Here is an 18717-nt window from a genome sequence, read left to right as displayed (position 1 = left end):
TTATTATGAATGTTAGAAAAGCATTTTAAAAGTACTATGTTGATTGTTGTGCGGTTTCATTTCTAATACTGAGTGACAAATGAAAACATGCATTTAGTGGAAAAAAGGGAAAAGTGCAGAGTTATACAGTACATATTGTACATACAGCAACTGATGCAAAGCAAAGTGCTAGTGATCAAAAGAATATCCCATTTGCAAAAAGAACCACATATATATACACATGCAACCACACACACAGGAGACAAGGACAAGCTTATTCAATAAACAGTACATGCTTTGCTGATTGACCAATAAAAATGTCAATAACTGCCTTGATGAACTGGGCAGGATTTGATGGCTTCAAAGACCAAATGAAACGGGTCTCAGAGGGTCGGTGACATATCAGACTGAAAACAAATATTGGCTGAGAAGAAAGAGGGTTGAAAGGCGGGACATCCTGGCGCTTGTATGGCATGTTCTGCCCCCCAAATCCAGTGGGATTCAGCGTGTTCTGCCCCTACATGAGTGGGATCCGCAGAGAACCGGGCAACCGGCTGCCTCCCTGTGGTCTGCTGTTTCAAAGCCGAGACGAGAGTGCTGGCTGCCAGCTTGGAATGTCCGAGGGGCCGGGGGTAAGACCCGCGGACGTTAATGTTATTTAGGGAATGCAAGTTAACGAGCCAGTTACATGTCTTTGCATTCTACATTAAATGAAGACATTACAGTTCGTTTCATTTTGTTTGTTACTTATTGGCCAAATATATTAACATTTATGGGCTAGAAAAGTCTGCCCATGTAGGCACTAGGCCGCCATCTTGCCATGTTGTGATAGGATTGGTTGAAATGGGGTAGAAATGTGATGTTTACTGAATGACACCGGCATACTGTAGATTACAGTTATGAATGAAATCTTGAAAAATGAACTTTTGAGGAGGAACAACAGTGAGGAAACGGAACTCTGCATGTTGAGCAGAGTTTCAATTAAACATCACCTCCGCCTTAAGGAAGCCACCGGGAGTGTTTCCAAAATCTGCCGCTTACTAGGCTGTAACTGTATGTTTACAATGTAGACGAGTGATATAAACCATGTAGTGAAGTAAGGTGGAGATGAAAGATGGCAACAGAACTGTTGAGGGGCTGATGAGAAAACACAAGTGAACTCCAGACAGATTTCTTTGGTCATGCTGGTAACGATTTATAAAGGCAGGCAGCGGCGCTGGTAACAGGTAACATTCTCCGGAAGGATTGTCTTGCAGCTCCTTCAAAATGTCAAAATGTTCACTTTCTCTTTCTGAGGCTGTCATCATTCTCTTCTCCCTTTTCTTCTTCCTCATCATCTTGCTCCTCCTCTTCAAACTCCTCCTCTTCATCGCCAACAGTGTCTTTTTCTTCTCCTCTATCCACCTCGTCCTCAAAGTCTTCCCCATCCTCCTCCTCCTCCGTCTGTTCATCCGACTGTCCGGTAACATCGGCGTAGCTGTCCGGTTCAGTCTCTGTATGATCGCTTGTAGTCATAGCGGACTTATCTACTACCGAGGTCGTTTGTGTTTCTGCGTGTTTGCCATTGTCTCGCAAAGCCCGGAGCAGACAGAGGGTGGCGCTGCAGGCAAACAAGCTCCAGATTAGCATGGGGGCAGGAACACCCCTCAACTGGGAACGCACCCACCTCAAAGCCTGGGGGACGGTGGCATTGGACACACGACGGGGCGGCGATTTGTCCTACAGACACAAAGTGCGAGATCACCGTTACTACTGGACTCAGCTGATCAAAGAACAAAAATCATTTTAGAGCAGGTGCTATTTTCAGATAGCTCTCCATGTCATTTATTTACCTTAAGTCCATACTGAGTGAGCATGTTCTCCAGGAAGGGATTGCCCAAGTGCACTGTGGGATAGAATTCCTCCACATAGACCCTCCTCCACCAACGTTGAGGGTATGAGCTGCCAAACAGATAAGCCAAACTGTAAATACTCCAGTGTGTGTATGGTGGCAAAATAAGGGTGTGAATGAATGAATGAAGGAATTAATATTTTATTTTCGTGTCGTGTGAGTGATTCTGACAGAGAAACATTCTTTAATTCAACCCGCTGAGATAAAGAATTCATTTTCCAAGGGATGAGAGGCAGTACCAACAGACAGCATGCAACAATGTAGCAGACTAAAATACAATCAAAGTCACATTGAAACACAGAAACAGAGAGAGAGAGAGAGAGAGTGAGTGACAGAGAGAGAGAGAGAGAGAGAGAGAGAGAGAGAGAGAGAACTGACCCATCAGCCTTTGGTTCAGTGAACCAGTATTTGTAGCGGTGGGCTCGGAGGTAGGCGGGGGGCTCCTGGTGGAACGGATATTGAGATACATCTGACTGGATCAGCTCGATCACTGGAGAACACACAAAGACAAGCTTTCAGAGACTTAGCTTGTTCATTCTTTCCCTTCTGACAAAAATCCACTGGCCTCTTTTAAGGCGGGAGTTCTCAAAGTGGGGTCCGGGGACCCCCAGGGGTCCTTGAAGGGAGTTCCAGGGGGTCCCCAGCAAAATAGGGGAACACTTATTTTCACTATAATACCATCCATAAGTAACACAATGACAAACAGGTCATGGGTTTTTCATACATTTTCTGCAATAAAACATCTAAAAGCAAAACATCTGATGACATTTGGGGGGGGGGGGGGTCCATGGTCTAATTTGTGTCAGTCTCAGTGTCCTCGACCTGAAAAAGTTTGAGAACCACTGTTTTAAGGAGATACAAGAGTTCTAGGTGATAGTGCAGGGATAACTGCTGCACTGAGTGCTCACAGGTACTCACCGTCTCTCTTGCCCTGCAGCAGTCTGTACATGAGGCTGGTGAACCACGGGGCCTGTGTATGGGGCCCCAGAGCAGCGAACCACATCTGCCAGTCCAACCTGGGCTGGTGGGGCGTCACCGCAGAAGGAGATGCACTGAGGTTACCTGGCTTATACATAAACTCTATCTCCTGAAAGGAGGGAGAAGAAGAAACGACATATTAAATTCACTGACATAGGTCTGCATGATTATGGGAAAATGATACTGGGATATCGTGTTCACAATAGTCCCAATAATTCAATTTTTTTTTTTTTTTTTTTTTGCATCTATCAACATCTTGACTGTTCAGCTACAGTGGGTATTCTAAATGAAATGTTTCAATATTGTCACTGCGCTGCTATTATAATATACAATTATTAATTGTGGAAACTAAAATCATGATATAGGTGTGTATACCATTAGTTGTACAGCCCTACTAGACTTGTCTTGAGAAATAACAGCCAAGCCAGCAAGTGTCCATAAAGGTGTCAATGCAGGACTCATTCATGACTTGATTGACTGATTTAATTAACTTTAATAAAAAAAATAAAAAAAATCACTACTGTTGCCTTATGTGGAAATGCATACGGTGCAACTACAATCAAACACTGTATGCAAATATAATATTTGTAGAGAATGTAACCGTAATGTAGACCCTACGTTCATCCTCCCTTCCATGATCAGTTAACCTCTCACCGTCCATGTGACTCTGTCGTTGCTTCCCTCGATGACCACCTCCGGCCGGCCGCCGACCCCGGTCATCCTCCTGAAAAGTCCGTAGGAGTTGACCAGCTGGTAGCGGTCCACCACCTCGTAAGCCCTACGCACCCCCGGCCACAGGCTGGCGTTAGAGTCATACTCCACATAGGTGTATGGCACCTGGAATAGAATCATGTACAGAGTCAGAAAGCGAGACAGGACATGCGAGAAAATATTTGGGTGAAAATTTCCCAGCCATCGGCAACAATGAGTACGGGAAAAAAGGAAAAAAAAATCAGGGCTGATTATTACTGAAACTGAGAGCTACAGCGGGGGGAATGGATGAAACTACATATTCTGCTGATATGAACTCTTTTCCAGATAACAATTTCTGTTGAAATAATGTCAAGTTATGGTTAACACCACATGCAGGCTGTCAGCCAACAGCAAGCTGCTTGCAGTGTCAAGTCAAGGTCATTTATTTATATAGGCCTTCACCACAACAAGCATATCTCAAAGGGTTTTACAAAGACTGAGCCTGCCTAGACATACTGTAACTGATAAACAATCAGTCACAGAGTAAAATGAAATTATGTTACTCTTCATGTTTCAACGATGAGAGTTATGAAGTCAATCTGAGAAAGAGTTGACCACGGCTCTCACTGTGCAACTTTGCAGCATCTGCAAATTGCTGGAATGTGTAGAATAGACTCAGTTAGATAAAAATTGGCGGCGACCTCAAACTATCCAATCAGAGAAAAATTTAAATTTTCTTGGAAACGGAAGGTCAGATCGCGATGCCTATAAAGAACTATATGTATTTTTTCATGTATTATCGGCTTTATGAAGTGAAGGTTAACCCCGCCCTCTGTCAGTACCCACCAGACTGATAGTGAACATGGCGACAGCAGCAGCAGCAAAAATGGTCCACTGGACAGTTCCCCAAAACCTCTTCAGGAATCCATGGACACAAGCACATCTAGAAGAAACACACACTTCACGCTGTTGCTCACTAACACATCATCTGTAACCAGGTAACGCCACGAGATGCCATATAATAAAATGTACCTTACCTGAACATGGCATTGACCAACTCCCAGGTGAGAGAGAGGACCCCCATCCAGACAGAGGGGATAATGACAGTCTTCAGAAACTCGTTAAACTGGTGGTAAGTGAATGCTGCCAGGACGGTAAATACGAAAATAAATGAATGTGAAAACACGGCAGAATACACACACAACTATTGACGCACACGCCAGGACACAGTGGACACAGTATCATTTCATGAGTGTTTTGTGTCATTGTTCGAACAATTAAATAAAACAAGACTACTATTTTCTCAAGTCTGTTTTATTATAGACAATCTGTCATCACAATTGGCATGTCTTTTAGAGGTCGACCAATAGTGGATTTTTAAAAGACAATATAATAATGATAAGTTTATAGCCGAATCAGCTATCATCCTTTTTTTTAACCACTTGCCTGATCAGACAGGTGAGTTGCTAGATTTACTTGCCAGACATGGCATTTTATTTGCCCCTGGCAAGCCTTATTGTCGAGCCCTGCAAGCACACACATACCTGTCCTGGAAGAGACGCTCTTCTTACTGTCCAGCTGCAGGTCGAAACATACGATCGCTCCAAAGACCATAAGAGACCAGACTGCCAGCTCCACCAGGTAACACAGCCATGACACAAGCCTGGAGTCTGAGCAGAGCAGAGAGGGGAAGAAGGTATTATTTTAGTTAGCCTTTTTTTTTTTTTTTGTCTTTACGTTTATTTTAATTTATTTATTTGTTTTTCAGTACAACTAAGCTTAAATGGAAAAGAAATCCAGTATTAATAAAAATACAATTTTCAATTCAATAAATGCATGATTTAACAAAGTCACTGAGTAATATGGGGGGGGGGGGGGCACAGAAAAATGCTATATGGACACGCCCTTCAGCAGAAATTCAAGCTCTGTAAAGTCTGAATGTTACATCAGGACAACTGTGCATGTCTGTCCATGTTCAGACACATTTTCAGTTTAAACATTCCAGACTTCATGTAACCTCAATTAAAGGATTTGCAGATTTTGGTGGGTGCTCCATAAGATGTGTGCTGATTGTGGCTGGGAAATATGGCTGCCAGCTAAGCCATATATATCACTAGCTGAACATTATTCTTCACTACAACAATTAACATACAATATTAGAATATTGGAAATGACAGCGGGTCTCCAGCTAGCCTGTATAATGAAGCTAAATGAAGAGGCAATTGTGTACCGGAAGTTACAAACAATATTAGAAGCATACTAGTAGATGGTTAGATGAGTATACCTACAGTACACCTACACTAGATTATCCAAATAAAGTGTTAATTACCAATTACTTTTCCATAATTTTCTAGACATTCGAATCCTGTGTAGGGATTATATAGTATTTATGTTTACCATACCATTGTTGTTGGTTGTCTGTGCCTTGCGTAGCCAGAAATGTACATGCTGGTCATCCAGCAGAGACAGACAGAGGGCCATGGTCAGCAGGTTGAAGAAGTTGTAGTTTCCAGACAAGATGATGAGCACTTGAAGTAGCATCTGCACACACCAGAAAGGAAAAGACATCAAAACCAAACAGCTCCAGATGCACTTAACCAGACAACCACCCCTTGATGACTGTAGAGTTCACAGAAAATGTGCGAGGAAAGAACTTAGTGCTAGCCAAGGATTACTGGAACAAATTGCACAAGACTTTACACACAACTCACATTTTGTGATAGGGGTTTAATCCTGGATTTTGAACCAATCAAATGAAGAGAGAATGAGAGAGCACCTAAATGTCCACCAACCTGCATGTAGAAGGCCCCCAGACGGAGCCTGCGCAGTGGGCTGAAGAACAGGAAGGGCCCGGCGATCTCTATGGTGAAGGTCGCAACCACACTGAGCTTATGCCACCACACTGGCAACTGCTGGGCAAACCAGGCCAGCGCAGTGGGGAGACACTGGGTTTCATAGTGATACGTCAGAGCTGTTAAAGAAACAATATAAATGCTTTGTCTGAATCCACATCATCAAATGAAAAAAACGTAATAGAATCAAATACCACAGAGGCTCAACAAGAACAATGTACAAGACTGTTAAACTCCGACTGCATTAACAACAGCAGTTACAATGGCCGAGATGTGAGTTAAATTGACTTTTGAATCGATTGATTGAATCGATTTTCAATCAAGAATGATGTCCTTCCTTCATGGACCCCCCAACACACACACACCTTGCATTCATATGTAATAGCTCCCATGTGCAACCACTTAGCTTCCCTCCTTATAAGCGTTTATTGGCACAAATTGATGCATATGACAGCAACCTGTCACAGTTCGACTAGTAGTGTAAAAAAAAAGCGAACCCACAAAGAAAAGGATGGTGCAACAACAACTAACAGGTTTCTTTCCTCCACTGACACACACCTGTAAGGCCCCACCAAGTGGGGCAGCGCGATGTGAGTTTGACCACTCCAGAGGCAAACATGAGTCTGAAGAGCAGCCAGCGGAGCAGCCAGAAGGTCACGCGGTCGTGCTCTCTGGACCCTCGAGACCCCCTGAGCAACGTCAGCGGAGCGACGAGGATACAGAGGAAGCCGGTCTCCAGCAAGAGGCTGTCCCTGCACAGCATCACATGGAGAGCAGGAAGCACAGAGAGAGAAAGATAAAAGAGAGAGAGAGAGGAGCACCCAGCACTGTCAGTTAGTTTGTTGTGGTTAACACTGTTGCACAGCAACAGAGACAAACATGGCTATGATGACAGTAACAGTGGGCTGCGGATGGCAGGGATCCATTAGCAAACTGCCAAACCTCTTAATAGTACCATTGTGTTAATTAAAATAATAATAATAAAAATAATAATAATTCAAAATGTCTACTAATCTTCTTGCCCTGTCATATCACCCACTGCACTCACCACTGGAAGTAGAGGAAAACCTGTCCCACCTGAAACAGACACAGAAGGCATTGTGAGAGTTGGGGACACTGTGATCGTAACCTGTGCAAATCCAAGAGTGCTGTCTCACCTGGTACAGGGACAGATACAGGGCCCAGAGGCAGAAAAACACCATCTCACCTGGTACAAGGACAGATACAGGGCCCAGACTCACCTGGTACAAGGACAGATACAGGGCCCAGAGGCAGAAAAACACCAGGCTGTCTCGGAGAGGCTCCAGCAGCGTGGCGGCCAGGCTGAGCGCCGCCCCAGCCAGGCACAGCAGCTCTGTGGCGGTGTGCGTGTCCAGGCCGAGCCGAGGGGCCAGCCACAGCAGGGTGGGCGAGGACAGCAGCTGCTCCCACAGAGGCTTGCCGCTGTACCGCAGCTGCCAGCGCGCAGGCAGCAGCCCATCGTTGCCGTACAGACCTAGAGGTGGTGGTACACATGTCAAGAAATACAATATACTGTATATATATATACACATTTTCTGTACTGCACACACTGCAGTCGGACTGTTCAATCAGACCTCTTAGACAAGTGCGCAGTTCTAAATGAATAATAGGACAAATAAGGAAATGTGCAATATTGTCATTGTCAATATTGACTTTGATTGGCAGGGCATGGCTTTTCTTATAGTGATTTTTTGTGTTTTTGATAGGTTGTGTTTTTGCTTTGTCTTGTGTGTCAATGCGCTTTGATTTATGCCTGCAAAACAGTGGTTCTCTACGTGGACGGGGGCCCCCAGAGCTCCTTGAAGGGGTACCACGGGGGTCCCCAGCAAATTGATGAATTGTTCAACTTCACCATTATTTAATTTGATGAAGGCCACAATTAGAGAATGTAGAAGAAAATGATATTTTAACCAAACTTTCACGGTTATCTCTCTACCTACAATACCTGTCGAGAATTCTGGACAAAGAAGTTATCTAACAATAAAAACATTCTCAGATTTGGGTCTGAGAGACTACTACTGTATCTCATCAAATAGGGGTCCGTGGATTAATGTTAACTATTGCGTCCTTGATGTGAAAAATGTTGAGAATGCTGCTGTAAAAGACAGATGCAAGATGTGTAAAATGTGCGCATGAACCTCGTTGACATCACATTTTCAGTATGCATTTGTGTGTGCAAGATTATAACGCTAGATCATTGCCTGTCTTAGACACACCGGACCCGTCCGAAATCTAACAGCTTGACTAACGTGACTAGACTAAAGAGGAAATCGGTTCTGTTGGGTTTACATAAAATAAAGCTCTGCAGTCTGGTGAATGTTTCTGGGCTGCAGCTGTTAAGGGCGAATGGTAAGGATCAGTATGTAACGCTAGCTCTCTATTCAATGGTGCATCTCTCTCTGCAGTAGCCTAGCTATAACGTTAAGGTATGCTGTCAAGGAGCAGCAACAGGTAGCAACAGGAACTGTCAGAAACTTCCAGACATTTAGCAGTTCACAGCACAACGAAAGGCGGACGCGAACAGGCATGCTAGCATACACTTGGCGCTAAGTGTATGCTAACATAAGCTAACACACAAGCTAGCAGCTTTCTGACAGGCGAGAGAGATGTCAAACCTCACCTGGCATCTGCAAGTAGAGGGAAACAAATGCAGACATGTAGATGACCGCCATGGACCAGAGGAACATGCGGCGTGGCAGGGTGATGTGCCCCGACATCATGTCTGCGGACAAGACAGTCGCTGCTCTCGGCTCGCTGGAGTGGAGAGACTCGCCGTTAGTCCGTTACACCGGGACAACGAACGGTTGTAGCGGGGACGGGAAGTGGGAAGTAGGAAACAGGATATCTTCCCTACCGGGAGACACGACACGTAGCGACTTGGGTTGGGATTGTTGATAGTCATGAAACAATTTGTCGGACTCGGAACGGCCTCTGGGTGTCGCTGCAGCTCTCGCCGAGAAGAGCCTGGTGACGCGAGGTTACTCAAATGATGCTCATGTGGGGGAAGCGTCATACGCGCGTCATACGCATTGGTCATACGCATTGGTCATACTCGTCTGACGTCATTTGTGACGTCATCAACCCTGCCAGCAGCGCGCTATATAAAGTGTCTGGCTTGACTCCAACCCTCACTTGCTCATGCTCATGAACTTGTAATCTAGTCAACCCTCACTTTTTTAGAAAAATCAAAAAGACAAAAAAAATATGAAATTAATTGCTTCAGTTGTGGATACGACTAAGTTATACTGTGACAATATGAAACAGCAAGGATCAAGAACCGAAATGATGCCAGAAGTAACGGCAGCGGCGACCCTCTTAACCAAACTACTGGGAACAAGAGGTCGTTTGAACGAACAGCAGCTCCAAGTTTTCAGAGATTGTGTCCAAACGACAATGCTAGACCACTATGAGCACCACTGGTTCCCCGACAGACCGCAGAAAGCTTCCGGCTATAGGTGCATTCGCATCAACCACGGAGTGGACCCTCTACTCGGCCAGGTGGCCGGTCGGATCGGACTGACCCCCCGCCAGCTGTTCCGACTGCTGCCCCCGGAGCTAACGATGTGGGTGGATCCATACGAGGTGGCGTACCGCATCGGGGAGGACGGCTCCATCTGCGTCCTGTATGAGCTTGCCAAGCCGATTATCCCCGACCTTAACGCCAATGCCCTAGTGTTTGTACCACGCTGCAAAGGAGCAGAGAAGCACTTGAAAGTGACTATGGATAAAGTAGCTACGCCTACAGCAGTTCAGCAACACCGGCCGAGGGTGTTTGTACCACGCTGCAAAGGAGCAGAGCAGCACTTGAAAGTGACTGTGGATGAAGTAGCTACGCCTACTACAGCAGTTCAGCAACACCGACCGAGGGAAATCATGACAACCCTGCCTCCTCCAGCAGTGACTTGTGTTCCCGTGCCTACCACCATCTACCAGTGTGTTCCCGTGCCTACCACAATCTACCAGTGTGTTCCCGTGCCTGCATCCAGTGACAGGTGTCCCCGTGTGTACCACAATCTACCAGTGTGTTCCCGTGTGTACCACAATCTACCAGTGTGTTCCCGTGTGTACCACAATCTACCAGTGTGTTCCCGTGCCTGCATCCAGTGACAGGTGTCCCCGTGTGTACCACAATCTACCAGTGTGTTTCCGTGTGTACCACAATCTACCAGTGTGTTCCCGTGTGTACCACAATCTACCAGTGTGTTCCCGTGTGTACCACAATCTACCAGTGTGTTCCCGTGCCTGCATCCAGTGACAGGTGTCCCCGTGTGTACCACAATCTACCAGTGTGTCCCCGTGTGTACCACAATCTACCAGTGTGTTCCCGTGTGTACCACAATCTACCAGTGTGTTCCCGTGTGTACCACAATCTACCAGTGTGTTCCGGTGCCTACCACAATCTACCAGTGTGTTCCCGTGCCCGCCTCCAGTGACAGGCGTTCCCGTGCCTACCACAATCTGCCAGTGGAGTTGAATGGCCTTTGCTTAACCTCAAGCTCTTGTCTTGTAACCTCTATATGTTGTGAGTGAACCTGTATTTTCTTATTGTTTAAATAAAATTGTGTAAAAACAACAACAGTGGAGTGGTTTCCTGCAAGAATGAGAGAGCATCTGCGGGCATACCCCCCCCCCCCCCCCCCTGCACACACTGTGCCTCAATACAATCTTTTAATTTGTGATATGCCCCCTTTCCACTGATGGCCAAAAGCCAAATCACTTTGGCCAAGGAACTTGAGCAGCTGGGCTAAACTTTTTAAAGTGTTTCCACTGAGCAACCTGCAGGTATACATGCGTAACCATGACAACTAACTTACACAATTGCTTGTCAAACATGGCAGACAATGCTGATGTCAATGTGCAATATAATTATTACCTAGTTTTAATTACTTTAGTAAAAAAAAAAGTTTGCATGATGAGGTTAGCGTCATTCATATGGAAGAAAAACATGATCATCGCTGGGCACTGCAGTGATTTAAACGCCTACTAAAGTAATGCCTTGCCTGTGTAAGCAGGCATTTTCCTAGCCTGGGTAAACCCATCCCCCACGTGACCTGCTCTCAGACCTGTTCTCAGTCACTATGCTAGTGACTGGGAACTGAGAGAGCAGGTCACGTGGGGGCTGGGTTTACCTAGGCTAGCATTTTCCCTCTAACATATCATACTGTGGTTGTCAAACTTGGAAAGTGAGTGATAGCTCTCTCTCTCTATATATATATAATAGATATATATACACAGTATATCATGTGATGATGTATAACTATAAGGGTTAACAGCTTTGGCCCTGAGGACCAGTAATGAGACTTGAGTTTCTGTTACTTGGAAAGGGGTCAGGAACTAAGTTCAAGCACCAGGTTTGGCCCTCAGTTGTAATTTTGTAGGTATACAGATAACAGTGAAACTATGATCAAAACAGTCTCCAAATGGTCTCACCTTCCTGTAAATGAAATAATCTTTACGTCAATCAATTCATCAGTTTGCTGGGGACCCCCTGGAGGTCCCTGGACCCCCACATTGAGAGAACCACTGGTTTAGAACCGAACTCTGAATGATTTGTTCATTTGCACACGCACCGCTAATACAGAATTGCTTAGAGCCGTTTGTGTGTAAATTAAATTGCACTATAATTATTTGTCCACATTAGTGTTGTGCATGAAACAACGAAAGAATCCTAATAATCACTCTCAATCAAACTCAATGTAGATCATTGTCCCCACGAATCATGATTATTTAATAGAGTAAGCAAACACAAACTCAAAACTAAGGGGAAAAAACATCTTGGTTTTACTGGGTTTATTGTGCAAGACTTACCAGGCAACCATACAGAATCATGGCATTAAAAGAGTCTTCATGCTGCTAGTCAGAAAGCAACAGGGTCTATGTACATTCAAGTTTTATAGACAAATATAGGAAACTGATCACAAAATGGTATAACGGATCAGAGTACCACTACTCCTCTGACACAATATGAGTCAAAACATCAGAATGTCATTGCACATGCAAAATGAGCAGTTAAGTTCAGCAATATAATTTCATGTTACAAAAAATACTAAAATATGATTTTAGGGAACATTTACACAGATACATTTTCTTGTGGCACCTACACTAGGAGATGTCTTCTCTTTTTTCCAGCATTGGACATGAATGTTGAGGTGGACAGATCAGTAGTATGCAGCAGGACTAGCATTCAAAACATGAGCTCCAAAGCAGTGTTGGTTCTTGACAACGGGTAGTGAAGTGTCACTGCTCTATGGAAGTTAGAAAAGGAACTGATGCTAAAAACGCAAGTGGAGCATCAACATGTCAGTTGCTACTATACGGACGTGTGTCACAACAGGGCGAGTTGAAAGCACATCCAGAGTGCTCAGAGCAGTCGATCTGTAGCCTAGCAGCATGGCGAACACCGCTGACATTGATCTGATTTCGAGATTATGGACAATGCATTGGAATTCGATGGCCGCCCGTATTGGTTTGAGCTGGAATAACCGACGTCATATGGATTACAAAGTGAGGAGCGGGGAGAACGGGAGCTGCTATCTACCAATGTGACGGAGCGCAAACAGCGCAGGCTGAGCACGCTGCACCAAGGTAAATACATCATTCATTTTCTCATTGTCTCTATGATGTAATAAGGATATGAGCTGCTGCGTGTCAGAAAATAAGCTATTTACAGGATGTAAATACACGCATTACACATGCCCCGTATTCCTCGTTTCCAGGTTGCAGCTCAAAGCATAATGATTGTTTCAGTGCATGATATCAAACCAAATCTATCACGGTGAGTTAAAAATCACAATTAAAGCTGGAAATAAGGTCCAGGTTGTAATTTTTTTTTAATTCTCCTTGAACCCACAAAGCTAGAAACAAGACTGCAATCTGTGATTGTGTCATTATTTAATACTTTCCAGAGAAGTTCCTTTGAAATCCCATAGGACACCCTTTTTTTTTTGGCTTTGAGGAACACTCGAGTGTCCAGGTCGATTACCCATCAACATAGGTACATGTTCTGGTTTAGAAGTGCTTCTTTTAATATAAATCAAATCTCATTTGGGTTGTATTCAAACAAATATTCTCAGCCCTAAACCCTGTCAAAAAATGATAGCAAGATGGCATCACTGATTTGTCTTGGTTGTTTGGATTCAAGCTTTATAAATTCCACTTTAGGGTGGAAATTTCCATTATAAAGAACTGTGCAAGCCACGGTGAACAAACAAACATACTTGAATACTTGACTGAGTCATGTCCGGCCACTCTAAAATGAACAGATGGGGCTTTTGATCTATAAAAGATATAAAAAAAAAAACCTAAAACGAGGGAATACTGATTATAATTTCTAATGGCGTATTTGTGTCCAGTTTAGCTTGGCCATTTAGTGACTGGTCATAGCTGCCTGAAGTGTCAGCAATGGAATGAGGCATGGCCCACAGAGGGATGGCAACAGAGCTTTGGGTGACCCCCGTATGGACGGCTGTAATACAGAGGTCTCGGGTGACCCCCGTATGGACGGACATAATACATCAGTTTGATGGATAGGGGTGATTTGGCTGTTATACTCTGTGTAATACACTCAGATGACAAAACTCCCACACTGCCATGTCAGTAACTGTCAATGTCAATGCTCTTATAACATAGAAAATCAAACGCAAAGAGAGACATCCGGTTCTCCTAAACCACTACAGACAGAGAGTGTGTACTACTTGTTCTGGATTACTGGTGCCCTGACTGTAGGGCAGACCAAAATCACTGGTACTTGGACGGCTTAGAGAGACTCCGTGTGTGTCTATACAGAATGTGTGTCCTTGTAGGCAGATTGAGAGAATCTGTGTGTTTCGGTTTCACGTGGTCCCATCTGCTCCGCTACTGCAGGTCTGTCTGCCGATCGTCAGAGGGGGCGTGGCCAGAGGTGTGGTCTCCTGGTCAGTGTCCCTGATGAAGATGACGGCGTCGCCGCTCACATTGATGAGACACTGAGCCTGGAGGAGGAACCAATCAGATGTGAGGGAGCCTGATCACTTCATATGTATAAATAGACCTGGAAATACAGAGAGCGTTAACTCTATCTCAAAGTGACAGTAACAACATGAATCACTTGAATGTGAAATTGAGTGTGTGTGCGTACCTGGTTCTTGTTGGGATTTTCCATGAACACGCATTCCTTCATGCTATAGGAAACCACTGCGTTGCCGCCCAGAGCTGCTACATGGGCTCGAACCATCGCAAACACCTCTGCTATGAAGCAATGGAGGAAGCCACTCACACCACCCTCCTGCAGAAGGCAAACACACACACACACGTTCCACGTTCATAAATGTCTGCACTAGGTTTGTTCCAAGTCCCGTCGTTTACACATCGTCCAGTCAAAAACCTCCGATGGTCGATGACACTGGGCAGCGGGGAGGGATAGTCTGGAGCGGTCCTGTTTCATTAATGCCAGTTTCTTTCTCCACTTGGTTTGCATTTTGTGGAAAACATCATTTTCACAAACACTTTCACTTACAGCTGCCCTCAAAAATAGGCTGAACTAGTCTTCCATACTTCTGATGGACTTAAAATAAAAGAGAGGAGAATGTCTCCGCTGACTCGGCTGAGCATTGTTCTCAACACTGCTTATTCAAAGATTTTGCTGTTTTTGCTAATGACTACATTGTGAAATATTGTTTTTAAATATATTTATGGAGGGGGGGGGGGGGGGGGGGGAGGCGGCACAGCCCTTGTCTGCAACTCGCATGAGATGACACACTATGTCTGTGCGTGCTGTTTCTGCAGTCATACTGCTCTTACCTCCCGCAGTGACGTGGTCTCTCTGATGAAGAACATGTTGATGATCCCGAGGTATTTAATGATGCGCGTCCCGGGGAGGAAGGAGAGCGGCGTCATCTTCACCACGGCGGTGACGGGGCTGCTCCCAAACGAGCGGTTGGAGCGCAGCGAGCGGGAACGACCCTCGGGCAGCGGACTGCAGCGCTCCGAAGACGAGACTGCAGTTGCAGACAGAGCAGGGAGGAGGGTCCAAAAGACAGACGGGAAGCAAAGGGAGGCACACACAAAAAAAAGACGAGAGGGAATGGAGATACCAGAAAACATTCAAATATAGTCAAAATTAAAGCAGATATGAACTGTGGAGCAGGAAGAAATGTGCAATGTGTGGAATGCAATCCTGTGAGCGTGGAGTCACAAGTGTGAGTCTGGGTGTGTGCAATTTTCTGTGTATGCAATTGTCTGTGTGTATTAGATACACTTGTGAATTTACGTGCAATAGTATGGTGGCAAGACAATCACTTGAAAAGCGTGCGCTGCCATGCATGTCATGCGTTCGAGGCGGAACAGACAAAGACGGTTACACAGTGTCTGCAGACAGACAGACAGACCTGGGCACAGCTGTGTATGCTTGCTTAACGTGTGTGAATAGAGAGTAGGCTATTTAATAAGTGCATGAATAAAATAAACAATATTTTAATCATATTTTAATAATCACATTGTTTACTTCTGTGTGCGAGAGAGAGGCTTGGGAAATGGAAAACGGACAGAGGCAGCCTATGAGCTGAGCTGGGGCCACATGTACACGAGCCAGAGTGTGAAGGATGTTCCATCTCCTATACTGAAAGCTTGTCTGATGCTGCTTGCGTCCATGAAACCAGGATGAGATTGCAGTTCACTTACTGTACAACGGGACAGGAGAATGTTACCAGATCTTGCAGAACAGCACCCCCTCCTGGTGTGTCGTGATCGTTACTGAGCGTTAACATTCCAGCGTTGTGGGATTCAGATAGGATTTTTTTTTTTGCATTCGTATATAGCCCCTCTAAGAGCTGAGTAGGTAACAGGAATATGGTCTCTCTCTCTAATGTTGAGTTACTTTACAGCGTGAAACGAATATCACAGGGGAGCTGAGGGAGGTCAAGGGGTTGCTGAGGGTTTTACTCCATTAAAAATGCTACTCCACATAACACAATCTAGGTAAGGTACACCAGGTGAAGCAAAGGCAGAGGACATTTTAAAGTGTTCCTCCAGCAATTGTCACCACATGGCAGCAGTCCAGACTGTATATAAGATGGACGATGAGTCTCCACTTCCTACCGGCTATGCAAAAGTGAAGCCAAAATTTTTAGTTTGGTTTATGTCCCCTCTGCTAACATGGAGGGGGCGGGATTTATGACCTATAATGCAACCAGCCACCAGAGGGCGAGCGAGATGTTTTGGCTTCACTTTTGGGGAGCGGTCACGACGTCCATATTTTACACAGTCAATGCTGCAGTCCATCCTAGGGGAAAGATGTTGGGACATGAGCAGGACAATCACTTCCTTCTACCTTGTCCATCATCACGGTCACCTACAGGGAATTCAGAGCAAAGCTGTTGATTGCGGATCCCTCTGAGGGGCGGGGCTTCAACTTTCACACTCTAGCCAATAAGCTGGTGCTTGATTTACGATGCTCCGCCCCCCAGCGGCATGCATGGAGGGATGTGTGAGTGTATTCGAGCGTGTGCGTGTGTGTGTTTGTTTATGCAACTGTGTTCTGCATTTTGTGGGCAGCATGATCACCAGAGTGTGCTAGAGACTGTGTCCTCCTACTTGTCTTAACTGATCCGCGCCTTATGGTGTGAGCTTTCAGCCTAAGCAGCTCTAGCCAGGTGCTGCATCTGTCTGCAAAGGAACCGTAATCAACGGAGGGAGCTGGAGAGAACACACACACACACACACACACACACACGCACACACAGAACACCAACAGATACACACAGCACACACACAAACCGAACACACACACATACACATATACACATACATACATACAGACACAATAACAACAACAACAAAGAAAAGAAAAAACACAGGACAAAAACAAAACAAAACAAAAGAAGAACAGAAAAGAACAAAAGTGGATGAGGTCTGGGAGCGGTGCAGGATAACTCTGTCCGAGACAAAAGGATGAGAAATCATAACAGGGCAGTGTAGTAGTCATGGTAGCAGGGAGGTGGGGTGGGGGGATGATAGGGGAGGAGGAAGTCTTACCTCTGGATGAGATGTTGGCACTCTCTGGCAGACCTGTGAACACACAAATCATCATCTACCTTTGCACTTGACAGAAATCAAGCGATCAAATCAAGAGATATCTGTCAACCACGCACGTACACATATGGGACGAATCAGCATGAATGGATTGGATTGGCTATACTTCCGGATGCAACTCTTCGTTCACTTTAAACAGCAGTCCATGGTCGGGGCACCACTTTTAGGACTCTAAAGTCACAGTTTATGAAGAAGAGAAAAACGATTGGTAGCTCTAGTCCAAAGGAGGCCCAAAAAGAAGTGTCGGGTGCTCTTGGAAAATGGGAACACAAACTGGAAACGGGAGGAAAATCCGGGGCACTCCAATGGAAAAATCACAGAGGAAGGGCGATTAATAGATTAAAAAACATTTATTTTTAATGGCTCATAGAAGAAAGTCTATGTGCCAGTGCCATTAAAATAAAAGCTTTTTAATTTATTCATAGTCCTTCCTCGGTGTGATTTTTCCATTGGAGTGCCTGGATTTTCCTCCTGTTTCCAATCTCAGTTGATGTTTTATACAACCTTTATAAAGGCACCCTAGCCTAGGGAGCCAGGAATTCACTCTAGCAGGCTGTACGTTTGACTAAATTCACACATTTTAAAACTGCGACAGTACACACAACTTAAACACTACATACATGTATTATTATACATCAAACCCTTAGCTACTTCTGCTCTCACTCACAATGTCAAAATATAAGCGATGTGATGTATAGTTTTTGAGATATTAACGTTTGTTTGGCACAGCTTTTCAGCTTCATTTCATACTATTTTCTGTTGCAGTGGCACCTGGAAGTACTTTGCTCTTGTCGACTCGTGATGTCACGCTGATTCGTCCAATTATCATCTGATGTCCAAATTCAATAGCCTGGTAAACCATACTGATCACATGAACTCACATTGTGTTTCATTCTCCGGCTCCGCCCACATCGACTTCAGTGTGCTTGCCTCGATAGACAACTCCTTCAGCCAATCAGCGTCGCCAAATCCAACCCAAAGGCACTCGGAAGAACGCTGACAATGTCTTTTCTCCTGAGAAACTCCAATGGTACATACTCTTGTTCTTGTTTAATTGCTGTTATTGAGTCTATTTCTGCAATAACTGCACTTATGGCTGTGTTTACTCGACTAACGTTAACATTACTGCTCGTTGCTTCGGCAGCTGCCATACTGTTTTGCCAGCAGCATCCCTGATTGGCTTGTTACGTTGTCAACTACAGGGCAAGTCCCTGATTGGCCCATGGACTTTGTAAT

General features: G+C 44.9%; 2 protein-coding genes across 2 annotated transcripts in view; both read right to left on the bottom strand.

The window, feature by feature from the left end:
- Window positions 1-6: 6 nt before the first annotated feature.
- Window positions 7-9163, bottom strand: lmf2a (lipase maturation factor 2a). Its single transcript, XM_083654951.1, has 14 exons — window positions 9035-9163; window positions 7635-7888; window positions 7442-7470; window positions 6952-7145; window positions 6334-6512; window positions 5944-6082; window positions 5086-5211; window positions 4579-4684; window positions 4388-4484; window positions 3503-3685; window positions 2789-2957; window positions 2249-2360; window positions 1812-1920; window positions 7-1698 (listed from the first exon to the last, which is right to left on the bottom strand). Exons 1-14 carry the CDS (start codon window positions 9132-9134, stop codon window positions 1258-1260), a joined length of 2238 nt encoding a protein of 745 aa, XP_083511077.1. The 5' UTR covers window positions 9135-9163; the 3' UTR covers window positions 7-1257.
- A 3042-nt stretch (window positions 9164-12205) lies between these two features.
- c2cd5 (C2 calcium dependent domain containing 5) overlaps window positions 12206-18717 on the bottom strand; it is a 38023-nt gene continuing 31511 nt past the window's right edge. The window contains exons 25-29 of the mRNA XM_083654963.1: window positions 17425-17457; window positions 16984-17085; window positions 15193-15389; window positions 14531-14677; window positions 12206-14384 (exon numbers count right to left, since the gene is read on the bottom strand). Of these exons, the coding sequence (XP_083511089.1) occupies window positions 14247-14384; window positions 14531-14677; window positions 15193-15389; window positions 16984-17085; window positions 17425-17457 (617 nt within the window). The 3' untranslated portion in view covers window positions 12206-14246. The remainder of the gene's footprint in view (window positions 14385-14530; window positions 14678-15192; window positions 15390-16983; window positions 17086-17424; window positions 17458-18717) is intronic.

The sequence above is a fragment of the Poromitra crassiceps genome (genome assembly GCF_964638095.1).
Source record: "Poromitra crassiceps genome assembly, chromosome: 18".
Classification (NCBI taxonomy): Eukaryota; Metazoa; Chordata; class Actinopteri; order Beryciformes; family Melamphaidae; genus Poromitra; species Poromitra crassiceps.
The sequence above is the reverse complement of the archived record's forward strand: the minus strand, read 5'-3'. Positions and strand labels throughout refer to the sequence as shown.